Source organism: Cottoperca gobio, unplaced genomic scaffold, assembly GCF_900634415.1.
Source record: "Cottoperca gobio unplaced genomic scaffold, fCotGob3.1 fCotGob3_30arrow_ctg1, whole genome shotgun sequence".
In the NCBI taxonomy this organism is placed as follows: domain Eukaryota; kingdom Metazoa; phylum Chordata; class Actinopteri; order Perciformes; family Bovichtidae; genus Cottoperca; species Cottoperca gobio.
In genome coordinates, this window is record NW_021166920.1 from 904,177 (window position 1) to 925,903 (window position 21,727).

General features: G+C 41.8%; 3 protein-coding genes across 4 annotated transcripts; 2 read left to right on the forward strand and 1 right to left on the reverse strand.

Annotated features, from left to right (window-relative positions):
- Positions 1-590: 590 nt before the first annotated feature.
- Positions 591-5,341, forward strand: LOC115005495 (WD repeat domain-containing protein 83-like). The gene is given in 11 exon segments (XM_029427344.1): positions 591-703; positions 1,275-1,366; positions 1,368-1,386; positions 1,884-2,004; positions 2,332-2,437; positions 2,563-2,611; positions 2,700-2,826; positions 2,988-3,055; positions 3,167-3,275; positions 3,673-3,787; positions 5,045-5,341. Coding segments are annotated over 10 exon segments (987 nt in total). The 5' UTR covers positions 591-703; positions 1,275-1,282; the 3' UTR covers positions 5,234-5,341.
- A 9,642-nt stretch (positions 5,342-14,983) lies between these two features.
- Positions 14,984-16,523, reverse strand: LOC115005499 (transcription factor IIIA-like). Its single transcript, XM_029427348.1, has one exon. The coding sequence runs from the start codon at positions 16,488-16,490 to the stop codon at positions 15,405-15,407; it is 1,086 nt and encodes a 361-aa protein (XP_029283208.1). The 5' UTR covers positions 16,491-16,523; the 3' UTR covers positions 14,984-15,404.
- A 22-nt stretch (positions 16,524-16,545) lies between these two features.
- LOC115005498 (coiled-coil domain-containing protein 130 homolog) lies at positions 16,546-21,186 on the forward strand. Of its 2 annotated transcripts, none has more exons than XM_029427347.1 (10): positions 16,546-16,683; positions 17,345-17,385; positions 17,548-17,601; positions 17,719-17,801; positions 18,147-18,202; positions 18,284-18,344; positions 18,479-18,621; positions 18,873-19,045; positions 19,356-19,494; positions 20,126-21,186. In XM_029427347.1, the coding sequence occupies exons 2-10, from the start codon at positions 17,383-17,385 to the stop codon at positions 20,629-20,631; spliced, it is 1,218 nt and encodes a 405-aa protein (XP_029283207.1). In that variant the 5' UTR covers positions 16,546-16,683; positions 17,345-17,382; the 3' UTR covers positions 20,632-21,186. The 2 variants fall into 2 exon arrangements, with proteins under 2 accessions (XP_029283207.1, XP_029283206.1); XM_029427346.1 differs by lacking the exon at positions 16,546-16,683 and adding an exon at positions 16,711-16,829 and having other exon boundaries at positions 20,126-20,631.
- The last annotated feature ends 541 nt before the right edge of the window (positions 21,187-21,727 follow it).

The window sequence follows — 21,727 nt, forward strand, 5'->3', positions numbered from 1 at the left end:
ATGAAACCATGAATGAAACACAGATGGAAAAACAACCCATATGCTCAATTATAAGCTGTTTAGTGACAGATTACTTAATCACTAACAGCCGACTAAATATTGCGTAATTATCATTAATTTGTGCGTGTTCGGTGGTGTATAAATCCCTCAGATAATCTCTAATCCCTTTAAAATATACTCATGATTTGTGTTAAAGGTTAGCTAGTTAGCTGTTAGCTAACGTTAACCAAGCTAATTCCATCGAGAACAACTTCTCTATTTCTGTACAAAAAACTCACCGTAAAATCTTATTTTGTCTCCTCAGGTCTGACATATTGTTGGAAGACATAATGTGTCACAATTCCCACCTGGGATGGTTTATTTATCAAGAAACGTAAACTCCCGTGAGCGAAAGACAGCTGATCGGCCTTTTCACAAACGGAGTAGAGGGACCAGCCATATCCGGTGAGTTTCAAAATATAAGCGTAATGTAGCGCGTTGGGCAACCTGAACGCCAAGATTAAACGGGAGAGGAACGTTCGTACTTTTATTTTGACAGGAGTGTTTTATCCCAGTGTGCATTGCGCGTACTCACAAACATGGTGGATCAATGAATGGAGGAAGCTGTTGATGGTGACACACTCGGAGATAAACATTTAGTTATTAATTTAATATTAGCAGCACGAGGGATTTCAACATGGCACTCCCCTGAAATTGAACTCAGGTAAAACGGTTCAAGTAAGTGCAATAACTAAGTATCACGGAAACAACTACTGTGAGTTGAACATGATAAACTATATAAAGTAGCTGTGCAGTAAAACATGCTAACGTTAGTTCTGTCTAAATAATCCACTTTTCAATCTAGTGAGTAAAACAACGTGTAATAAATAATAAACTTATGTACTAAAATTCCATTTGTTTCCCTTGATAAAGCTACTGAATTCATTACTTTTCATGTGGCAATACATAATGCTAACCTAGTTTATACTGTAGTTTGTGTAACGTTAGCCAGTATTTAAAGCTTTATTGATAACAAGTGTATAAAACTACACCACTGCAGTGAAGTTATGTTTCACCCTGAGCAATACTTTTGCACAACTGTAAAGTTATAATGTACATATATGTCATAGTATCTTCTTCATATTTGTATTTTTCTATTCAATATCTATGTTCTTGACTATTTCCTCTTAATGTTTGTTGTATGCAGCAAACACCAAGGCAAATTCCCTGTAAGTAAATAACCTACTTGGCAATAAAGCTTATTCTGCTTATGTTGGTGGTTGTTTTGCACACAGGTTGTGTCATGGCGTTCCCTCAGCCCAGACCTCAGGTTCCTCAGCTCCCTCAACACCTGCTCAGGACCATCGACTGTCAGCAAGGAGCCGTCCAGAGCGGTTCGCTTCAACGGTGAGCAAGAGCCACAATGTGTATCATTGCAAATGTTGAGACTGAGAAATCACATTCGGATTCAGGCGTTTGCAGCAGCAGAAAGACAGACATAAATAGAAATAAGAGGTAGATTACAGCTAGTATAATAATAGAGACTATACAAGAAGTATACACACGACACTGTAGGATTAATAATATGTAACGTTGTACACCAGAATAATATTTACTGTGATTAATAAATGATGCTTAGTATTGTCCTGTATTTATATAGCAAATAGAATATAACATAGTATAACATAATAGCACAGTAAAGTAGCTTGTCAAGATTGAATCTGGATTAAGATAATGTCCATGCATAATAAACATATATAATATATAATATAGTCTGACAGTAGTTCAGTTAACAGCACAAGGTACGTACATGGTGTCCTTTATTGTTATTGTGTAATGCTTATTTTATTTAGTCCATGAAATGTCACCATCTCGTACCTGCCTCTGTCTCCCTGCTCCGTCAGCTGATGGGAACTACCTGCTGTCCTGTGGCAGCGACAAATCTCTGAAGCTGTGGAGTGTGAGCCGAGGCACCCTGCTGAAGACGTACAGCGGCCATGGATACGAGGTGCTGGATGCCGATGGGTGAGAGAACTGTCACAGCATTGAGCAATATGCTCAAAAAGTGGAAAAAGAAAGACTCATAGCTATATAAATGTAATTACTTACAATAATCAAGACGTAGTGTTACATTTGGGTCTTTTCACACATGACAACATATTGGGGGGGGGACAAAGATAAACGTTTTTGTTTTTTCACATCAGGCCTATCATTTGCATAACTGACGTTACTGTAATTTGAACTATATTTTACTTTACTGTATGATAGTGTGTTTGAATAATACACAGATGAGACATTTCATACAGAAAAAGAAATGTGGTCATAATAATCTTTCTTTGGCTTTTTCAACAGTTCCTATGACAACAGCCATCTTTGCTCCTGCAGCTCTGATAAGACACTGATCCTGTGGGACGTCGCCACCGGGCAGGTCACTCGCAAACTCCGAGGTCACGCTGGGGTCAGTTCTGTAACACAACTCTGTTGTTTAAATAGATTTTTAGCTCTACATGTTCTGTAGCTTCTTGTCATTTTGTGTCTCCATCATTTAGTTGTTCTTTTCTTTACATTTTCAAATGTTCACAGAAAGTCAACTGTGTCCAGTTCAACGAGGAGGCAACTGTCATCCTGTCTGGTGAGTCTTCTGCCGTGTACAATACCCACAGGGAAATATCACTTAAACATTGAGTGTGTGTGTGTGTGTGTGTGTGTTCCTCATCCAGGGTCCCTCGACGGGACAGTGCGGTGCTGGGACACCAGGTCCAGAAGATTTGAGGCCATCCAGATTCTGGACGAGGCTCGAGACAGCGTCAGCAGCCTGAAGGTGGCACAACACGAGCTGCTCACCGGGTCAGCACAGTGAACATAGTGTGTGTATATATATATATATATATATATATATATATATATATATATATATATACACACACAGCTTTATCATCCCTTCACTTACTTAGTTTTCTTTTTGGATTTCACTTTGTCACTATTTGGAATAACCGCCTTGTGTTCAGGTCGGTGGACGGCAGAGTGAGGCGCTACGACCTGAGGATGGGACAGCTGCACGTCGACTTCATCAGCAGTCAGTAATCTTGTTCATTGTCAGCACAGCAATGTTTTTACTGTTTTCACCGAGTCGCCGTCGTGGAAGATGCAGAACCCTGTAACCTGTAAGTGTGTGTGTGTGTCGCAGGTCCCATCACATGTGTGTGTTTCAGTCAGGACGGTCAGTGCACGCTGACCTCCAGTCTGGATTCAACAGTCAGACTGCTGGACAAGAGCACCGGGGAGATGCTGGGAGAGTGAGTGCTGCTCACTCTCACACGTACAGCGTGCACATGGACATGTGAACATTGGGTTATAGGTCACGTGAACTAGATTCAAGTCAAAACAAGTTTCCTGTGTCACCTTCCTTTTAACGCAGTGAAAGCATTTATACCGTGACGCATGAACTAAAGTGATTCCAGTTTGTTTTAGTGCCATGCTAGAAGTTTTACGCATATTTAAATGATAATCGGGATGATATCTTGTATGGCAGTTATATGAGGATAATCGTGACATGTTTTAATATCGTCCCACGCCGAACTGAGACCGATCATTACCAGAATACTCGTGCACATGCACACACACACCTGATGTTCAATGGCACCTTGAGTTTGTGGCTTCTGTATCTCTCTAAACTCACTTTGTTTCTCTCAGATACACGGGACACAAGATGAAGGGCTATAAGCTGGACTGCTGCCTGTCCAGTAAAGACACCCACGTCCTGAGCTGCTCAGAGGACGGACACGTCTACTGCTGGGACCTGGTGGAAGTGAGTGCTTACATTTGTGTTCAACGTGCATTTAGCATTTTACAGAATTTAAAGGGACAGTGTTACTTTCAGAATACATGGAACGGCTCACAACAAGCTCTGAGGATTATCTTCAGTAGCCGGGTCATCATGTCTGGACAGAGACATGTTGGGTTTAGTTGCTTTGTATTGGAGAGAAGGCCGACATCTCCAGCACTCTGCCACTGACGCCAGAAACAATCCAGATAGTGCCAAGTACTACTGGTTAAAGGAAAAACTAAGTGTTTTTGATGTTGTGGTGAACTGTCCCTTTAAGTGGACGCAGACAAAAGAGGAAGCAAGTTCAGTGCAAACCTTCACTAATACTGTGCACCTCCTAATAATAATAATAATAATAATAATAATAATAACTGTATTTGTATAGCACCTTTCATACAAGAAGTGCAGCTCAAAGTGCTTCACAGCAGAAACATAACAATTAGTACAAGGACAGAATAAGAGCATTTACAGAACAATAATCAGTGTAGATGTAAATGAGTCTGAAGTACCATTATAACAATAGCAGAATTAAAATAATATAAAATAACATTGGCACAAATGTTTTAAACTGTCAGAGCCACATGTTGAAAGCATGAGATCCACAATGGGCCCCTGTGGCCCTTCAGCTGCTTTACTCCCTTTGCTACACATTCCTGGTCGTCGTTGTCAAACTCTTTATTGACCTTTAACGTATAAAACACAGACGTCTCCGTGAGTCCACATTCTCTTGGTTAAAGCTTCGTAAACAAACCAGTTTGTTAAGTTTTATTAAACCTATCGGTTAAAGACAGTTCTTCTCCAATATATTCTTTATTCTTTCACTTTTCCATTAATTGTGTAAAGAACATGAAACACATCTATCAGAGGAGCTTCCTCTTGTTCCCGTGGTAACACCGTCTGTCTGATCTCAGGCTTGATCCTAGTTACCGTTACACATTCAATGTTACACCAGTAATAACTCGCCATTAAAAGGCTAAAGTGAAGAGATATGTTTTTACTGTTGAAGATAGTGAGCGAGCTTGCCTCCCTAATGTCTGCAGGTAAAGTGTTCCATAGCGTTGGTGCATAATTGCAAAAGGCTGCATCCCCGATAATACCCTAATACAGAACAGCCTGTAACCTCCGGGACATCCCACCGGCACATGAACGACCTTCATCTCCCAGATTCGAGACTTTAACCTGGTGTCATGAAACACACATGAAGTGTACTGAACGCCTTTGTTGTTTTCTGACCTCCAGGGATCTTTGTCCTTGAAGCTGCCGGTGGGGAAAGCTGTTGTGCAGTCGTTGTCCTTCCACCCCACTGAGACCTTCCTCCTCACAGCCATGGAGGGGCGCGTCCAGGTGTGGGGGGTGGAGCCGGAGGAGACGGAGGAGGAGGCGATAGTCAATAGTCAAAAGCTACATTTGCTTGGTGAGAAGAACTGATCAACGTTATGGTGACAGGAAGACTTCTTCTCTGTACGTGTGCAAAACTTCTATTTTTGTACAAAACCTTGAATAAATATGTCGTTGTATAAACGACAGCACATCCTGTAACGTCTCTCTTCACACTGATCCACCCGACACTGTATTTGTACAAGTTGATCTTTATTATCACGTACGCACAATGAACATATTACAAAATAAGTTAATCAGCATGACAAAAGTGTGGCAACAAATAAATAAATAACTTATCTTACATAAATACATTCTTTTAAACTGTAGCTGTTGACGAATAATCTGCATCGTGAAGAACTTCACGCGGCTGCGTTTGCCGAAAGGTGTGTCGACGCAGCTTCGTACATATAATCCCTTCTGTTAACGATTGCACTGAAGAGTTTAAATAAATACATGTCAGCTTATTTACAAAAATACTCAAGTAGCTTGTATCATGTCAGTTTGACCCTTTTAGACCTTTTCATAAGATCAACATTCGTAACAGTTGATATCATTTATTTTCTAAAGTACTAACATTTGCAAAGCTCATTTCTATTTCCTTAATTATGTATTTATAGAAAACGTCAGATGAAAAACTCCCTTTTCCAGAATGCAAACTGTTCATGCACGAACAAAAAAAAGCCATATTTTCAGCTCGACTGCTGTGGGAGTCGTTTCTTTAACGCTCGCAGCTGCCAAAAGTCATAAAACTCTAATCCTACTGAGGCCCGTTAGATCGCCAGGTGAAGTCAGAGCATTTCACTCAACGAAACGGGAAAATAAATGTGTGCTCATTGATTCTGACATAAATAACTTGATAAGAATAGCTTTCAGCCTCTTCAACTGGAAGTCATTTTGGAACATAACTCTTCATTTGCAGACATTACAATAGAACCTGCCAGCAAACGTGTCCTCACAAACATCACAACATCACACACCCGTACCATCTCACCGTCGCTCGGCCGTCTAGCCGACACAGCTGCAGCCCGCGGCCGACAGCTTCTCCACCTTGTGCCAGCGGTGCGAGTTATCGAGGAAGGCCATGTCCTCGTGGTGGGTGGGCCTGCAGCAGGGCGGGTTGTGCCACAGCTCCCCCGGTGCTGGCTGAGGCAGCACCCCACTTAGCAGCAGGTTGGTCAGGGTGAGGTCGTGGTTGGAGCGCACATGGGGACACGTCCCACTGCAGTACTTGAAGAGGACGGTCTCGTCTGAGTTGTAGCCCAGCCCGAGGTTCCGAACCTGCAGCAGGATGGAGCGCAGGCCGCACTGGGAGTCGAGAGCGGAGCGGCGTGACCGGGCCGGGGTGATGTGACCGGGTGATGCCGCGACTCCAGGAGCTTCTGCCGCTGGATCTCCGTTTCTCTTCGTCCCCTCGTTTGGGGACGTGCGTGGAGATGCTGTTTCTTGTTTCTGATCTGGAAAAGGCAGAACAAGTTAAATACACATCTGATGAACAGAATTAACAGTAGATGAGTTGCTTACATGAAGCTTAACCTCCGTCCCCACTTATTCAGAATCTAAACTAAAAATGAAAAACTTCTTGAGAGGCTGAAAATAAGTGACGTATATTAAAGTCTAGTATATCTAAGTCAAGACACAATATTTATTCAATTTCTCTCAAAGCAAGCAAAAACTACATTTTAGCCAAAAGGTCATAGGTCACAACCTTCCCTCCAGCCAGCACTTACCAATCAGTGATCTCAGCCAGCGGCCCTCGCCCCTCTGGACGCAAAACAGAATCACAAGCAGCTTCCAAAGGGACCTCATCGCTGGAGTCTGCTCTTCGTCCGCTCAAAATGAACCAGACACGTGTGTGTTTGTATGTCTGCGAATGTCTGCGTGATGCTGAAGATGCAGACGAGTCACAACCTCCAATATATAGCCCTCGGAGATGAAGGGGGGTGAAGGGATGAGATGAGGAGGTGTAAGGGGGGAGACAGACGCTAACCCGTTACTTGCCAACAGACTATCCCACTCACCTGAGCCTGACAGGGAGCGTAGGAGGGCAGGCGGGCGCTTGACCCAGAATTTGTCCTGTTGAGATTATCTAATTGGTGTAAATCACTGGTTTATTGTTGAGTTTCCCCCAGATGTTTTTCCAGAGGATGTTGGCCCCTGGCAATATGGATTTGCCGAAGGTTTGGGGCTTCTTAAAAGCTGCTAAGGAGTGGACAGTGATGTCACATTGATGCTGAGAATTATGTGTGATAAATGAATCAGTAGATTGGGAGCTAGACACACAGCCAAGACCTTTTATCAATACATAAACAAAATAACTTATCCATGTAGGAAATGTAAAGGAAGGGGGAAAAAAGAGTCAGATGAGTCATTGTGGAATGTCTCACAATAGGCCCCACGTTGTTTTCAGCTTTTCTTATCGTAAACGTTACTGAGGATCGATAAAAGAAACGTTAAAGGTTAACCGCCAAATAAGAAAGTTGGGTTATAATTAGATCACAACGGGCCGGTTTCAGCAGACATTCCACAATGGGTGACTCGTGTCTTGAGCTGCTCCATAAATCGAGGGATTTCATCAGCAATGTGTGGCTGACATGTAGAATATGTAGAATATGCATCATGTAACGGTTATAGGGCCCAAGCAGGCAGTGAATGGAATTTGGAGTTTGCAAGAAAGTGCATATTTGGAGCCTGTTTCTGCCTTCCAGGTGCAGGTCAGACACCTCAGGACACCTTTTTTATCAACTGATGTAACTGAAAATATGAAAGCGTCTGTGAGTTGCTAAACATTTAAAATAGTTTTAGTCCTGCGCTGCTCCATATCTTACAGTGTTGGTTCACACAGTGGGTTTGAAAGGGTTTCACTATAAGAACAAGGATAGTGGAACAGCAGCCTGGTATATTTAACAAAGTGACACAAACAACTACAAAGAGACACAAACAACTACACAGACACAAACAACTACAAAGAGACACAAACAACTACACAGACACAAGACTACAAAGAGACACAAAACAACTACAAAGAGACACAAAATGACTACAAAGAGACACAAAACAACTACAAAGAGACACAAAACAACTACAAAGAGACGCATAAGACTACAAAGAAACACAAAACAACTACAAAGAGACACAAAATGACTACAAAGAGACACAAAACAACTACAAAGAAACACAAAATAACTACAAAGAGACACAAAATGACTACAAAAAAACACAAAGTAACTACAAAGAGACACAAAATGACTACAAAGAGACACAAAACAATTACAAAGAGACACAAAACAATTACAAAGACACAAAATGACTACAAAGAAACACAAAGTAACTACAAAGAGACACAAAGGGATAGTAGAACAGCAGCCTGGTATATTTAACAACACATGCCGGCCGTCACTAACAAGGGCGACATGCTAACAATGACGATACTCATGATGTTCTTTAGCAGCTATAGTCTTAGTTTAGTGTTTTAGCACGCAAACCCTACACACAGAACAGCTGACGAACATATCACTAGTTTTGTCAGGTATTTGGAGTTTTTGACCTGACGTTGGCACGAGAGGAAATGTCAAGAAATCTCCAAACGTTGTCCCGATTCATCCTGAGGGGAACATGAATGTTTCCATTCATCCTTTAGTTGTTGAGACATTTCACCCAAAATGACCAAGAAGGAAAAGTCAGGAGATCACCAAAGTTATTACAAATCAACTGAATTCTAAACCGAATTCAAACAGACCAGGTCAAACAGAAAAATGCAAATGACTTGTAATGTCGAAACAAGAAAAGGCAGGTAGAACCTGAAGTTGAAAAAAGCTAAAGAATTAGAGAAAAGTGAAAAAGAGTAAGTCAATCATTGTATATCTTATTGAATAAATGCAGGGAAGTAATACAGTGTCTCTACTGCATGTGTTCATGACTCCTGGCTTCACTTAGTTGTGTTCAGACATGAGGAGTGTGTCAAATGAGATTTAAAGATTATTTATTATGTTTAAACAGCCCAATGTCTCACATATTATAGCTCCGTTGATATGAATTACAAAGGCATCATCCCTAAATCTTGAACAAATATTAAGCCATGAAATTTACTGCCTGGAATTTCAATAATTCTTTCAAGGAAAAAGTTTTTGAGACTGCACTAAGTTAGACATTAAAAATGAAGTGAGCTCTTCCTCAGTTATAACCTCGTCCACTCAATACGTCTGACTCTAACTTTACAGAAAGTACTTCATGCTTTATTTTGGTAACTACTTATTATCTACTTTTTAAATTACAATTAAAATATATATATTTTCAAGTCTCACAAATGGGACGTTAACAGATTAATGTGAAATATAAAAGGCTGAATGGTTTTAACAAGTGAACACATTACTGTATTACTGTACAGGCCTACCGGGCACAGACCCAAGGACCCAAAGTGCCAGGGGCCCCCATGGCCTTCACATACAAAATATCACCAGCAAGAGACACAAAATAACCACAAAAAGAAACAAAACAACTACAAAGAGAAACAAAATAACTACAAAGAGAAACAAAATGACTACAAAGATACACATAAGACTCCAAAGAGACACAAAATAACCACAAACAGACACAAAGTAACTACAAAGAGACACAAAACAACTACAAAGAGACACGAACAACTACAAAGAGACACAAAACAACTACAAAGAGACACAAAACAACTACAAAGAGACACATAAGACTACAAAGAGACACATAAGACTACAAAGAGACACAAAATGACTACAAAGAGACACATAAGACTACAAAGAGACACATAAGACTACAAAGAGACACAAAATGACTACAAAGAGACACATAAGACTACAAAGAGACACAAAATGACTACAAAGAGACACATAAGACTACAAAGAGACACAAAATGACTACAAAGAGACACATAAGACTACAAAGAGACACAAAACAACTACAAAGAAACACAGAGTAACTACAAAGAGACACAAAACAACTACAAAGAGTAAAAAGATGACTTAAAACAGACATAAAATGGCCACAAAAAGACTACAAAGAGATACATAACAGCTGCAAAGACACACAACCACAAAAGAGGCTCAACAGTCTGTGTCTTGCTCCTGGGAGAGGTGGTGGGGCCTCTCCTCTATTAGCCTGGTGTTGCAGTAAATATAGTGACGGTGCACGACACAGAACCACACCCAGATGTTCTACTGGACCGTCACAATTAAAGCCTCTTGTCAACCTGCAACTCTGCTGTGCACAAGCAAGCTCAATTATTCTCACGGAGAGCATCCATTCCACAAACAAGAACACAAAAGGGTAAAGGGCCTGACACATTCCTTCCACCTCTCCAAGAGACGGGAGGATGAAGGCCAAGCGACAGATGAAGAGACAGAAGGAAAGCGGAGGAGGTGGTGGGAGAAATACAGTGGAGATAGAGCAAACCCGTTGGATTACAGCCTAAAGCACCAGTCTGGTATTCAGTGCTGTCAGAAGACAGGAATGGAAGAAGGTGGCGTCAATTTCTGTATAAAAAATAATAATTAAAAAGAGAAACACATTTTTTTTAATGTAACCTGTCTGATGCTGTTCCAAAACCAGATACCCTTCATTTGAAAAAGTGACATGTGGTCTAAAGACCCTGTCACACATATCCGTATGACAGAAACGTATGCCAGCGTATACGAAATATCGGCAATACGTTGATATAAATTAAGGGTAAGTTGTGATCATTTGAAGGAGGCAGACGACACGCCAGACATACGACCCTGTCACACAGCTCCGTACGGCAGAAACATGTCGGCGTATATGAACAGTAGCTCAAAATGTGTCAGAGTCCAAATACGTCCAACTTCTCCACAGCGGTGTTGTAGCTGACGTATACATAACGAACACATAACAAATTATTATACGTATGTCAAACATTGATAGCGTATCACTTACTTATTTAAAACGTGTCAGAGCGTCTGGACAACGGAGCTGGAAAAGTTCCGTCTGGTTCACGTCATGCTGATGCTGGAGAACGGCTAACATGGTGAACGCTAGCTGTACGTAGAAACACGTTTAATAAGTTACTCCGTCGTCAGGCATCATCTTAACATCGGGTAGGAACAGGTTATCCACTCGTTATCAATACATTGGCTGTAGGATTCACCTTACCTTATATCAACGTACACCAGCGTGTTGCCGATATTTTTGTATACGTTATGCATTCGTTGGGTATTCGTCTGATACATTGTGTATTAGTAAGTGATACTCTATCAATAGGTTAGACATGCGTATCTGTATACATTCACTTTTCCGATCCGATGAAAAGTTGGACGTATTTGGACTCTGACAAATGTTCATATACGCCAGCACACGTTTCTGTCGTACGGAGATGTGTGACAGGGTCTTTATGCCAAAATAGTTATCGCACATTTAAAACAAAGTAGGTAACCTTTAATGGATATTAGGCAGTTTAAGATCTCAAAGCGACATTATAGGTTTACATATGGGATCCATATGTGTGTGTGTGTGTGTGTGTGTGTGTGTGTGTGTAGTTTATTTCGGTCATTTTCAAACTTATACAACTCAAGCACACATATAAATAATATTAAATAAATAATAAGTTGTCTTATTACACCTACCCTTTTTACATTTTGTATAATTGTCATTAAATGTACAAAATAAAAAATGAATAATAACATGTATGTATGACATATATTCCTAAATAGTCCCAAACTAAAACTCATACACAAATGATCATCTTATTTACCTTAGTTACCTCCTTTGACTGTTACACATCTTTGTTTTGCGTTTGTAAAAGATTCAAATCTCTTTTCCTTCATACTGACTGCATCTTATTTTGTACTTTGTACATTAATTGTGCCGTTTTAAAGCCAACCAAATGTGAAAGTTTTAAAAGCATGTGAGCTTATAAATAATATGTTGGGCACGTTTCAAATATCGTTCATGTAGAATATAAACAACTTTGGATTATTCATGTTCCTCAGAGGATGTCAAACATATAATCGACTTATTAAGCGATACTTTATGTTTTGTGCTAATTAGCAAACGTTAGCATTGATCTTACGATTACAGCCTCGCAGATATGCAAGTGTGGCTGAAGATTTATTTGCTCTAAGATGAATGTGATACTTGACAGGACGTTCTTCGTTGTTTTTTTCCAACCCACTTTCTCCCCGATGTCACACTTTCTTTTTCTAACAGTGACCTTGCAGCTTTTTTAACCTCTGCTTACATAAATGTCACAATCGTCTCTCGTCCTATTTTAAATCTTTCTGGAGGCATCATAGATCTTTAGGGAGAATCACTCCTCCCAGCTCCTCTGGCACATTCCTGGACGTTCAGTCTCATGAAGCAGACATACCTTTTTTTGTATGATGTACTGCTTCCTGTGCGTCTATCCCATCGATCAGAACAATGTACATCAATTCTTCACTTGACATTTAAAATAAAAGCTAATTATGGAGGTTCCATTATTCCGTATGGGTTTTAGTTTATACTGTACAAAGACTATTTTTCGTAATCCCAAAGGAATTCTACCTTCCAGAATTCACTCTAAAATAGCGATACAACTGAATTAACTGAATACACCCGCTGACGGTCATATAGTCTGTTAGAATGTATTTCTTCACGGTGAAGTACTTAAAGATAAAGATATGATATACAGCTTTAATCTGTGTCCGACAGCCAGACTGCTGAGCCTCAGGCATGACTCCACATGGGCTAAATGTAGCCTGAGTTAGTGCCAACACTGATATGGAGATATAAAAATAGAACAAGAGAGGTATATATATATATATATATGCATGAAGAGGTTCAAGTTGGAAAAACTGTGAGATTTAAAGGTTTTTATGTGAAAAAGGTTTTATTCTCAGAGAGGCCACAAAGACACAAAACTAGTTTGTAGCTAAATCTTAATCCAAAGTGATGTTTTAACCAAAATGTTACAACGTGACGGCAGATTAGACTCATTAAACTATGTGTTTTAAGATGACGATCTAATCTAAAGCCTTTCTTCAACATGAGGAATTCGGGTTTTCATCTCTCCAACAGACACGTAGAAAGGTCTTAAAAAGAGGAAATGATTACAGTGACCATGTTACATTAGAGCTGTATGAGGTCTTCTGTGCTGGTCAGACAGTCAGTCCATATAGGGCTCGTCTGAGCCGCGCGGGGCAGGAATGTAGGGAGCAGCCTTCCTGTAACGGGAAATATTCACAGAGGATTTAGCCTCGGAATCTCAAACTCGCACGGAGCTGCTCCTGTTCACGCCGTAAATCCACCGCGTGTCATCGAGGCAACGAGAATCTGCAGGTTTTCATTGCAGCCGATGTGTGCAGCGGGTGGCTTCACTGACAAAACGCAACACAACTGCAGTTGTGCAGGTCAGTGACATCAGCTGCACACTCCTGGACCCTGATGGCATGACGTTGAGAGACACGTGTCAGCAGAGCAAAGTCTGTAGAGCAGTGGGTCTGCTGCATCTCATGATTGTGGATTCAGTTCATTGAGGCGCTAACTTCAGGATCTACTCCAGGCCGCTGTGCGCTCATAAAGGCGGGAGGCAGATTCTGGTATGAATTACAGAAAATGTTACAAAAATGAAAGTGGTAGGCTGAGGCGAGCTGCCTTTTCATTTCATACAAGCCACATTTATACAATTAATGATACGCAAAATAAAACAAATCACACATTAATGCTCGACACAACTTTGTTTCCGTGGAGGCATGTGAGAAAAACAAAGTTTTCAAGGTAACACGGTGAGTGATTGATGTACAAACGGTCATTTCCAGAGTGAACTATTCCTTTAAGATTTAGAATATTTGGAACTAAGGGATCGAGCTGAAACAAACCACATGATGAAACTATTCTAGATGCTCTACTGTCAGTGACGTGTAATATGTTCAGTGGAAACATGTTTACAACATTCAAAGCACGTAAATATAACGTGAACGTTTCAGGAGATAAACTGTAAGAAAGACACAATAGCAGAAAACTGTATATACAAATGTATTTATACAGCCCAATATCACAAATTAACATAAACATTTGTCTCAGTGAGCTTTACAGACTGTACAGGATACGACACCCTCTGTCCTCAGACCCTCTGTCCTTACACCCTCTGTCCTCAGACCCTCTGTCCTTACACCCTCTGTCCTCAGACCCTCTGTCCTTACACCCTCTGTCCTTAGACCCTCTGTCTTTAGACCCTCTGTCCTCAGACCCTCTGTCCTTAGACCCTCTGTCCTTAGACCCTCTGTCCTCAGACCCTCTGTCCTCAGACCCTCTGTCCTTAGACCCTCGCATCGCACAAGGAAAAACTTCCTAAAAGAAACCCCATAATTAAAGGGAGAGAGCAACTGAGGAGGGATCCCTCTCCCAGGACGGACAGACGTGCAGTAGATGTCGTGTGTACAGGATAAACAACATAGTACAAATACAACATTTGACAGAAATTATGTTGTGATCAAATAAGAGAAAGTATAAGTATATTGATGTAGCGTATAAATAAGCAAATATTCAAGAGACATTTTAGTTTAGTAAACTACACAACAGCACAAGATGTTTTACAGACATGGACATTTTGAGTTTCAAAAATAATCTTATTTCCAGTTGTGTAGTTCGACATTTGCATCTTTAACAAACACGTGAAAGATTCTGCAGGCGGCCGAGCAGGTTGTCCATTAATCTCAGGTGATGTCATTAACACAACTGTTAAATGTTGGACGGATAAACAGCTGAAATAACTCGTTTCAAAGTGATCCTTCCAGACAGGATTTCAGCCCTTAAATATTTTAAAGAATTCACACACAATAAATCCATCAACAGGTTTTATTCAAACAAACACCGTCTGACATTTTATAATACAGATTAGATTTACTGGTGTTAACTGAGCAACATGGACAAAATATTTTCTTAGAAATAAATCACACAGAGATTTAATGGCTCCAGAAAAATCCCCCAAAAATCTTTTAGACAGAAACTGCAGTGGACGACGGCGAGACGGACGGAACAGGTTTAGTTCCAAGGAACAATTTCTTGCTGTGCTTCATTCAGGATTTATTTTCAGAAATAAATTATCTCTGGAACCTAAAAACAACAACAACTAAACTGTCACCAGTTTATATCCAAAATAAGGAAAACAATTAACAGTGGTGGACTTAATTAATGCAAACAAAGCCCTCCAACAACCAAGTTAGATGATAAATCATAAATGTTTTCCCATCGCTTGAGTCTACACTGTCAGAGGTGATGTCAGGACATTAGTAAGTTCATGCGTGTCCACAGCAGGGCTGCACAGCAAGGACGTGTCCTGCAGGAGGGACACCAACTCAACAGGACCAGGTGGATCAGTCTTGTTCTGAGCAGCAGATTCTCTGAGGGAGTCAGGCTGCCTGCGCTTTTTGAAGACCACTCTCTTTGTTTCACTATAACCACTTAACCTGGAAGCCAGAGATCTTTTAGGTTTAGGCTTCCTTATCCTCTTCTTCTCCGGGTCATGGGCTATGCTGTGACGCTGCAGGCTCTGCCTCATGGAGAAAGTCTTCCCACAGCCTGCGTGGGTGCAGACGAAGGGCCGAAGCTCCTCGTGGAAGGAGCTGATGTGGCTCTGCAGGTTGAAGATCGTGGTGAATGACCGGTCACAGTCATCCCTGGGGCACTTGAGGACCACCCGCGTCTCAGAGTGGATGTGCTGATGCTGCTGCAGGAACCAGGAGTCCTTGAAAACCTTGCTACACTGGTCACACTTCAGAGTGCGCCTGTGCTGCTCCTTCCTGTGCTTCAGGTACTCGGTCCAGGTCTTTCCTGTGAAGCTGCAGCCCTCCTCCTTGCAGGGGTACCCTCTGTGCACCTTCTCGTGTCGCTTCAGTTTGCTTGGGACTGTGAATCGCATCTGGCAGCCTTCATAAGTGCACTTGTAAGGGGGCAGCTGGGTGTGCTGCTCACACATATGGGACTTGAGCTGCTTGTTCTTCTTGAACTCCAGCCCACAGCCCTCAAGTTTGCAAACATACTTCTTCTGCTCCTGTGCGTGTCTGCGGCTGATGTGTCTGGCCCGGTTTGTGTTGGTGGTGAAGGACTCTTTACAGCCTTCCTCGGTGCACTGAAAGGGCTTCTCGCCGCTGTGAATGAGTGCATGTCGCGCCAGGTGGTAGGGAGAGCAGAACGACTTACCGCAGCCGTCGCGCTCGCAGGTGTGCGGCTTCACTCCCGTGTGTTTACACAGGTGAGCGTCCAGTTTCCACTGTTTGTTATAAGCCGCCGAGCAGCCGGTGAACGAGCAGATATACCGTTTAAGCGGCGCCGTCTTCGTTTCCATTTCTGCGGCTTTAACGACTGACGGCTAACAGGTTGAACATAGTTTTTCTTAACACGTTTTCTGTTCCGACACCGCTACTTCCCACAATCCTCTGCAAAGTGACGCGACTTCCGGAACCGGAAATCACGTGTCTGTTACCCATCGGCCCGCTGGTGTTGAGTGGATGGTTGTTGGTGCGGCTACAAGAGCGTTTGTAAGTATGTTTTAGTGTGTGTGTGTGTGTGTGTGTGTGTGTGTGTGTGTGTGTGTTCAAGGGACAATATGACAGCAGAGCATAACAAAGAGAAGAAACTAGCAATAGTTTTGTTCGCAGTTGTTATTAAACTACATGGTGTTCATGTGAGTACGTAGATGAGGCTAACGTCACATAGCAAGCTAGCTGTAGCTAATGCTAGCTTAGCTTTAGCTCCGAGGCGTTGCTATGATCACATCTGTCCGTTTAAGGTGTTGTTATACTGCACCTTGTGAAGCAGTGTAGCTCATGTTGGTCGTTAACAGTTGGCCCACACTTCACTCACCTATAAGACATTAAGCGAGTGTGTTTAGCTAACCTACCGGTGTTCAGCCACATACATTTGTTGTAGCTATAGTTTACACTTTGTTTATTAGTTTGCTGGGCTTAACGTTGTTAACTTTACACCTACATTAGTTGGACACTTCAACTTGATGAGCTTTTCCAAATGTTCTCATTAAATGGTGTGTGTGTGTGTGTGTGTGTGTGTGTGTGTGTGTGTGTGTGTGTGTGTGTGTGTGTGTGTGTATATGTTTCCAACGACACACACTTAAGTGGCTGAATTAATCTGCTAAAATATGTTTGCATGTAATCTGACTTCTTGTTTTATCTGCTTTAAAAGGGTGAATCTAATACTAGTGTGCAGATCCAGTCGTCACTATGGTAAGTCATGATGTGATACAAATAATCACAAGGATATAATATGTTTAAATACTCAATGTGTACTCTTCCCTAACAATATACCCTATATATATATATATATATATATATATATATATATATATATATATATATATATATATATACACACTATTGTCTTGACAGGGTGAAAGAAAAGGAACAAACAAATACTACCCTCCGGATTTTGATCCAGCCAAGGTGTGTAATGTGTGTGTGTGTGTGTGTGTGTGTGTGTGATCACACAGACCAGTGTGTGCGTTGGTCTCTTTTATGTAGACATACTGACTTCACATTTCCATCATTCTTTGTCTTTAGCACGGATCCCTCAATGGCTACCACAAAACTCACGCTCTGCGGGAGAGGGCCAGGAAACTGTCCCAGGGCATCCTCATTATCAGGTTAGTACACCAACCTTACATTAACCAAATCATTAACTGATGCTTCAAATTTTATGATGTCTATATTTTAAATGTATTATTTTTTGTAAATGATCCTTTCCAAAAGACATTTGTACAAGCAATTAACAAGTACTTTACTTTAATATTAAAATCTAGAATAAACGGATGAATATGAGAGTGCATGTCTCATGAACCTAATAAACAGAGACATGAACAATTACAAATAATTGCCATTATTTTTAATGAAGTATATAAAACATAAAATGCTAAGAAGCTTTATCAGAACCGGTGTTTTCATTGACACTCAGTTTAAGTTCCAACCGTTTAATCTTTTTGTCCTGTAAGGTTTGAGATGCCCTACAACATCTGGTGTGATGGCTGCAAAAATCACATTGGCATGGGTAAGAACATGACTCCTTTTAGTCCGGTTCAGTCTCAGAGTGGCTTCTCATTTCTGTGACACTGATGTTCTGCTTGCATAGGGGTCCGGTACAATGCAGAGAAGAAGAAAGTGGGGAACTACTACACCACGCCAATCTATAGGTAAACGCAGGCGGACTGTATGTACCGCGCCACACTCTACACAGTGTGGTGCACGCATGAACCTCTGACGAAGTGATTCAATGTTAAAATGAAGAATTTAAGACCTTTGCATCTCTTTTTGCATCCTCGACCAGATTTAGGATGAAATGCCATCTGTGTGTCAACTACATCGAGATGCAGACAGATCCGGCGACCTGCGACTATGTAATAGTCATCGGGGCAAGCAGGAAGGAGGAACGCTGGGACATGGCTGACAATGAGCAGATCCTCACCACAGGTAGCGGATTCATGTTTGTTATCGATCAAAAGATCAACTTTGCTCACTCCTGTGTGTCTTCTGGAAATCAGCGGCATGACAACAATACAGAGGCTTTCCCTTTTCATCATTCAGAGTCAAATGCACAGCCCATGTCAAACTGCGAAGATGTCTTCATCTATTTTTCACAAGGACACAATCTGTTCCTGATTTTTCTTTTGCATGCTTGTATTCTGTTCCTAATGAACTCTCTACTCCGTCTGTCTGGACAGAGCACAAAGAGAAGGAGAAACTGGAGACGGATCCCATGTTCAAACTTGACCACGGAGGGAAAGACAAGGAGAAGCTTATGAAGGCTCTGCCTTCTCTGTCTGAGATACAAGACTACCAGTCCAGCTGGAAGGACGACTTCCAGCTCAACAGCTCCCTCCGCAGGAAGTTCAGGGTAGGATACCTCTTGTGTTGGGTACTGCTGTATTATGGCTGCACAAGATGAGGTTGTTGCTTGTGTAAACCTTCAGCTGTTCTATATAACCCACTGTATATCTCTCACATCTGTACACACCTGTGTACACTGGGAGTAAAGACAAGTTTGTGCCAAAACTATATTTTGACACACAAAGAGTTCCAAAGAAGACAAAATAAAAAGTAGAAAGTTACTCGTGGCAGCACATGAAGCGGTGACACCAGGTTTTGAGATGTTTTTAGATTGTATTTCACGGTCACTATCTGACGCCTCCGCTTTGATTGGACAGACAGAGAAGAAAGTTCTGGCTGATCAGGAGGAGAAGGACAACACAGTGAGGCTGAGGACAAACCTGTCCATCCCACTGCTGCCAGAGAAGGAGGAGGACAAGAAACTGGCAGCACTGCTCACATACCAGGCACCCGACTGTAAGGAACAGACTGTAAAGTTACACAAACTAACTTATTTAATACATTTGTCAACATCTATACACCGTTGCACTCTGTAAGGGCGATCTCTGGGTGTGTGCGCGCGTCAGTTCACACGCTGAAGGATTATATTAGTGGTAATCCTTATGATTTGGCGACACCCTATTTACTGGTGGTGACAGAACATTTTGTGTTGCTATTGTCCTTTTACGATCATCCTGTGAGCGACCGTGATCTGATGTAATGCTGCACACACCGTGAGTCGGCACACGGCGACAGAGAGGGTAGTAACAAGTTGGACGTGTGCAGCCTGTCGCCTGCAGCTCATCGTGGCTGCTTCTCTTCCATTCCTACCCGACATATACACAACTGATCCCAATGTTTCATCTGCAGCTGGATCTACATGGATCTCCTGCTAACTAACACAAATACCTTCTAAAGAGACCGAAAACACCAGCAGATCATGTTTTGTACCACTTACATGTTTGCACCTGCTTTTGCATCTTGTTGTTTGCACCTCATGTGTAATCTAAATGTTTGCTTCACACCCACTCAATGTTGCATCATTCATTCACCTGCACTGTATGCAGATGGATATTAACACGGTCTCTCTCTTCCCCTCCCTACTCAGCATATGATGACAGGCAGCACAGCAAGCGGAAAGAGATCTCCTCTCGTTCGTGGTTCACCGCCACCTCGCCGCCACCGGGAAGTCCTGCAGGCAGTCTGCTCCATAAGCTGAGCCTGCAGGGGAAAGAAGCAGCGGTGGCCAAAGCCCTGAGCTCCTCGCACAGCTCCCTGATCTGCAGGCGCTCAGGAGGAATCAAAACCGAACCCTGCGCCACCATCGCGCGCAGAAAGTCCAACCCTGAAATCAACATGTGCGATGGAGAGATTTCAAAGGTCGCTCAAGGAGAGGAAGCCCCGAGCGTAGTGCCAACGCAGGTGTGGCAGGAGGTCACAGAGACAAATGGCAGTGACTCCAGAGAGATGCGTGTTAAAACCACAGAGGAAGCAGATGAAGGACTGACAAACGCAAAGGATTTTGGGAAGGAGAAGGAACGGGGCAGGAGTTTAGGAGCGCTCACGTCCCTGGTAGCATACTGCAGCGACTCAGATTCAGACCCCGGACAATGAGGCCGAAGGATGTCTTCAGTGGATGAGACGTCGGGTTTGTGAGAGTCAAAGACGAACTGGAGATGCAGACACCTGCGACAGCTGCGACTCACCTGTCTGGTCACAATGGAAATGTTTTAGTTTTCTAAATCAAAATGTGTGAAATAAGATAAAAATGTAAGCTGTGTGGTCTGCAGACTGTATCTGTGTTTTGGTTATAGTGAACTAAGGTTTATTTAGTCCATCGGTCTTTTTTGTCGAGCTTTTTTCATGCCGAATAATTTACGAGCACGTCTGGAAAACACAAGATATAAAGTGGAGCTTTCTAAATGATTCTTTGTGCAGAAACTCAGTTTCAACTAATCGACAAATATTTTCTTTCGTCGAGGACAGCCCTGATTATAAATGTGTTTATATCATGACAGCGTGACTTCAAAATATGTTTCAAAATGTTGTATCTGATGCACAATATTTGGCTATTTAGGTTTGTAGATTTCCACATACGTGTGATCTGATGACAAAACTGTGACGCACCTTGTAAAATTAAATGAAAAAAGCTAAAAACGCGTAAAACTTTTGTTTGAGTTGAGTTTGTTCCCTGGATATTACTAATGTTAGTATAGTATATTACTACTTACTGTTGCAACGTTCTACATCACACAGTGGAGAACATCAGGTGAAGCAATAATCATGCACTGAAAACATCTCGGGGGCAGAGACCAGACAGAAACAATGATTACACAGATCTGCTCTCGTGTGCAACTCTCCCAAAGATGACGCAGAATCTGACATGTTTAAGAAGAGTAGCATACTCTATGTTTGTGATCAGTCAAGTAAAAGCGTCACTTTAATGGAAAAAGGTTACAGCAAAGAAAGGGATCAGGAATCTTCTTGTTCATACAGTATTTTACTTTTTCAATGTTCATAAACTTCATTGTAGGTTGCAGACGGACATATTTGTGTGGAAGTCGCTGCACGGCTACACCGCTCAGGTGGACGTTGAAAAGCTTGAATAACATGACGTCACCAGTCGTACCAATAAGAACGATGAATGATTAGGTTGTAAGGTAAAGCTTAAAGAACGTGACATAAATGTACAATGCTCAGTCTGTAGACA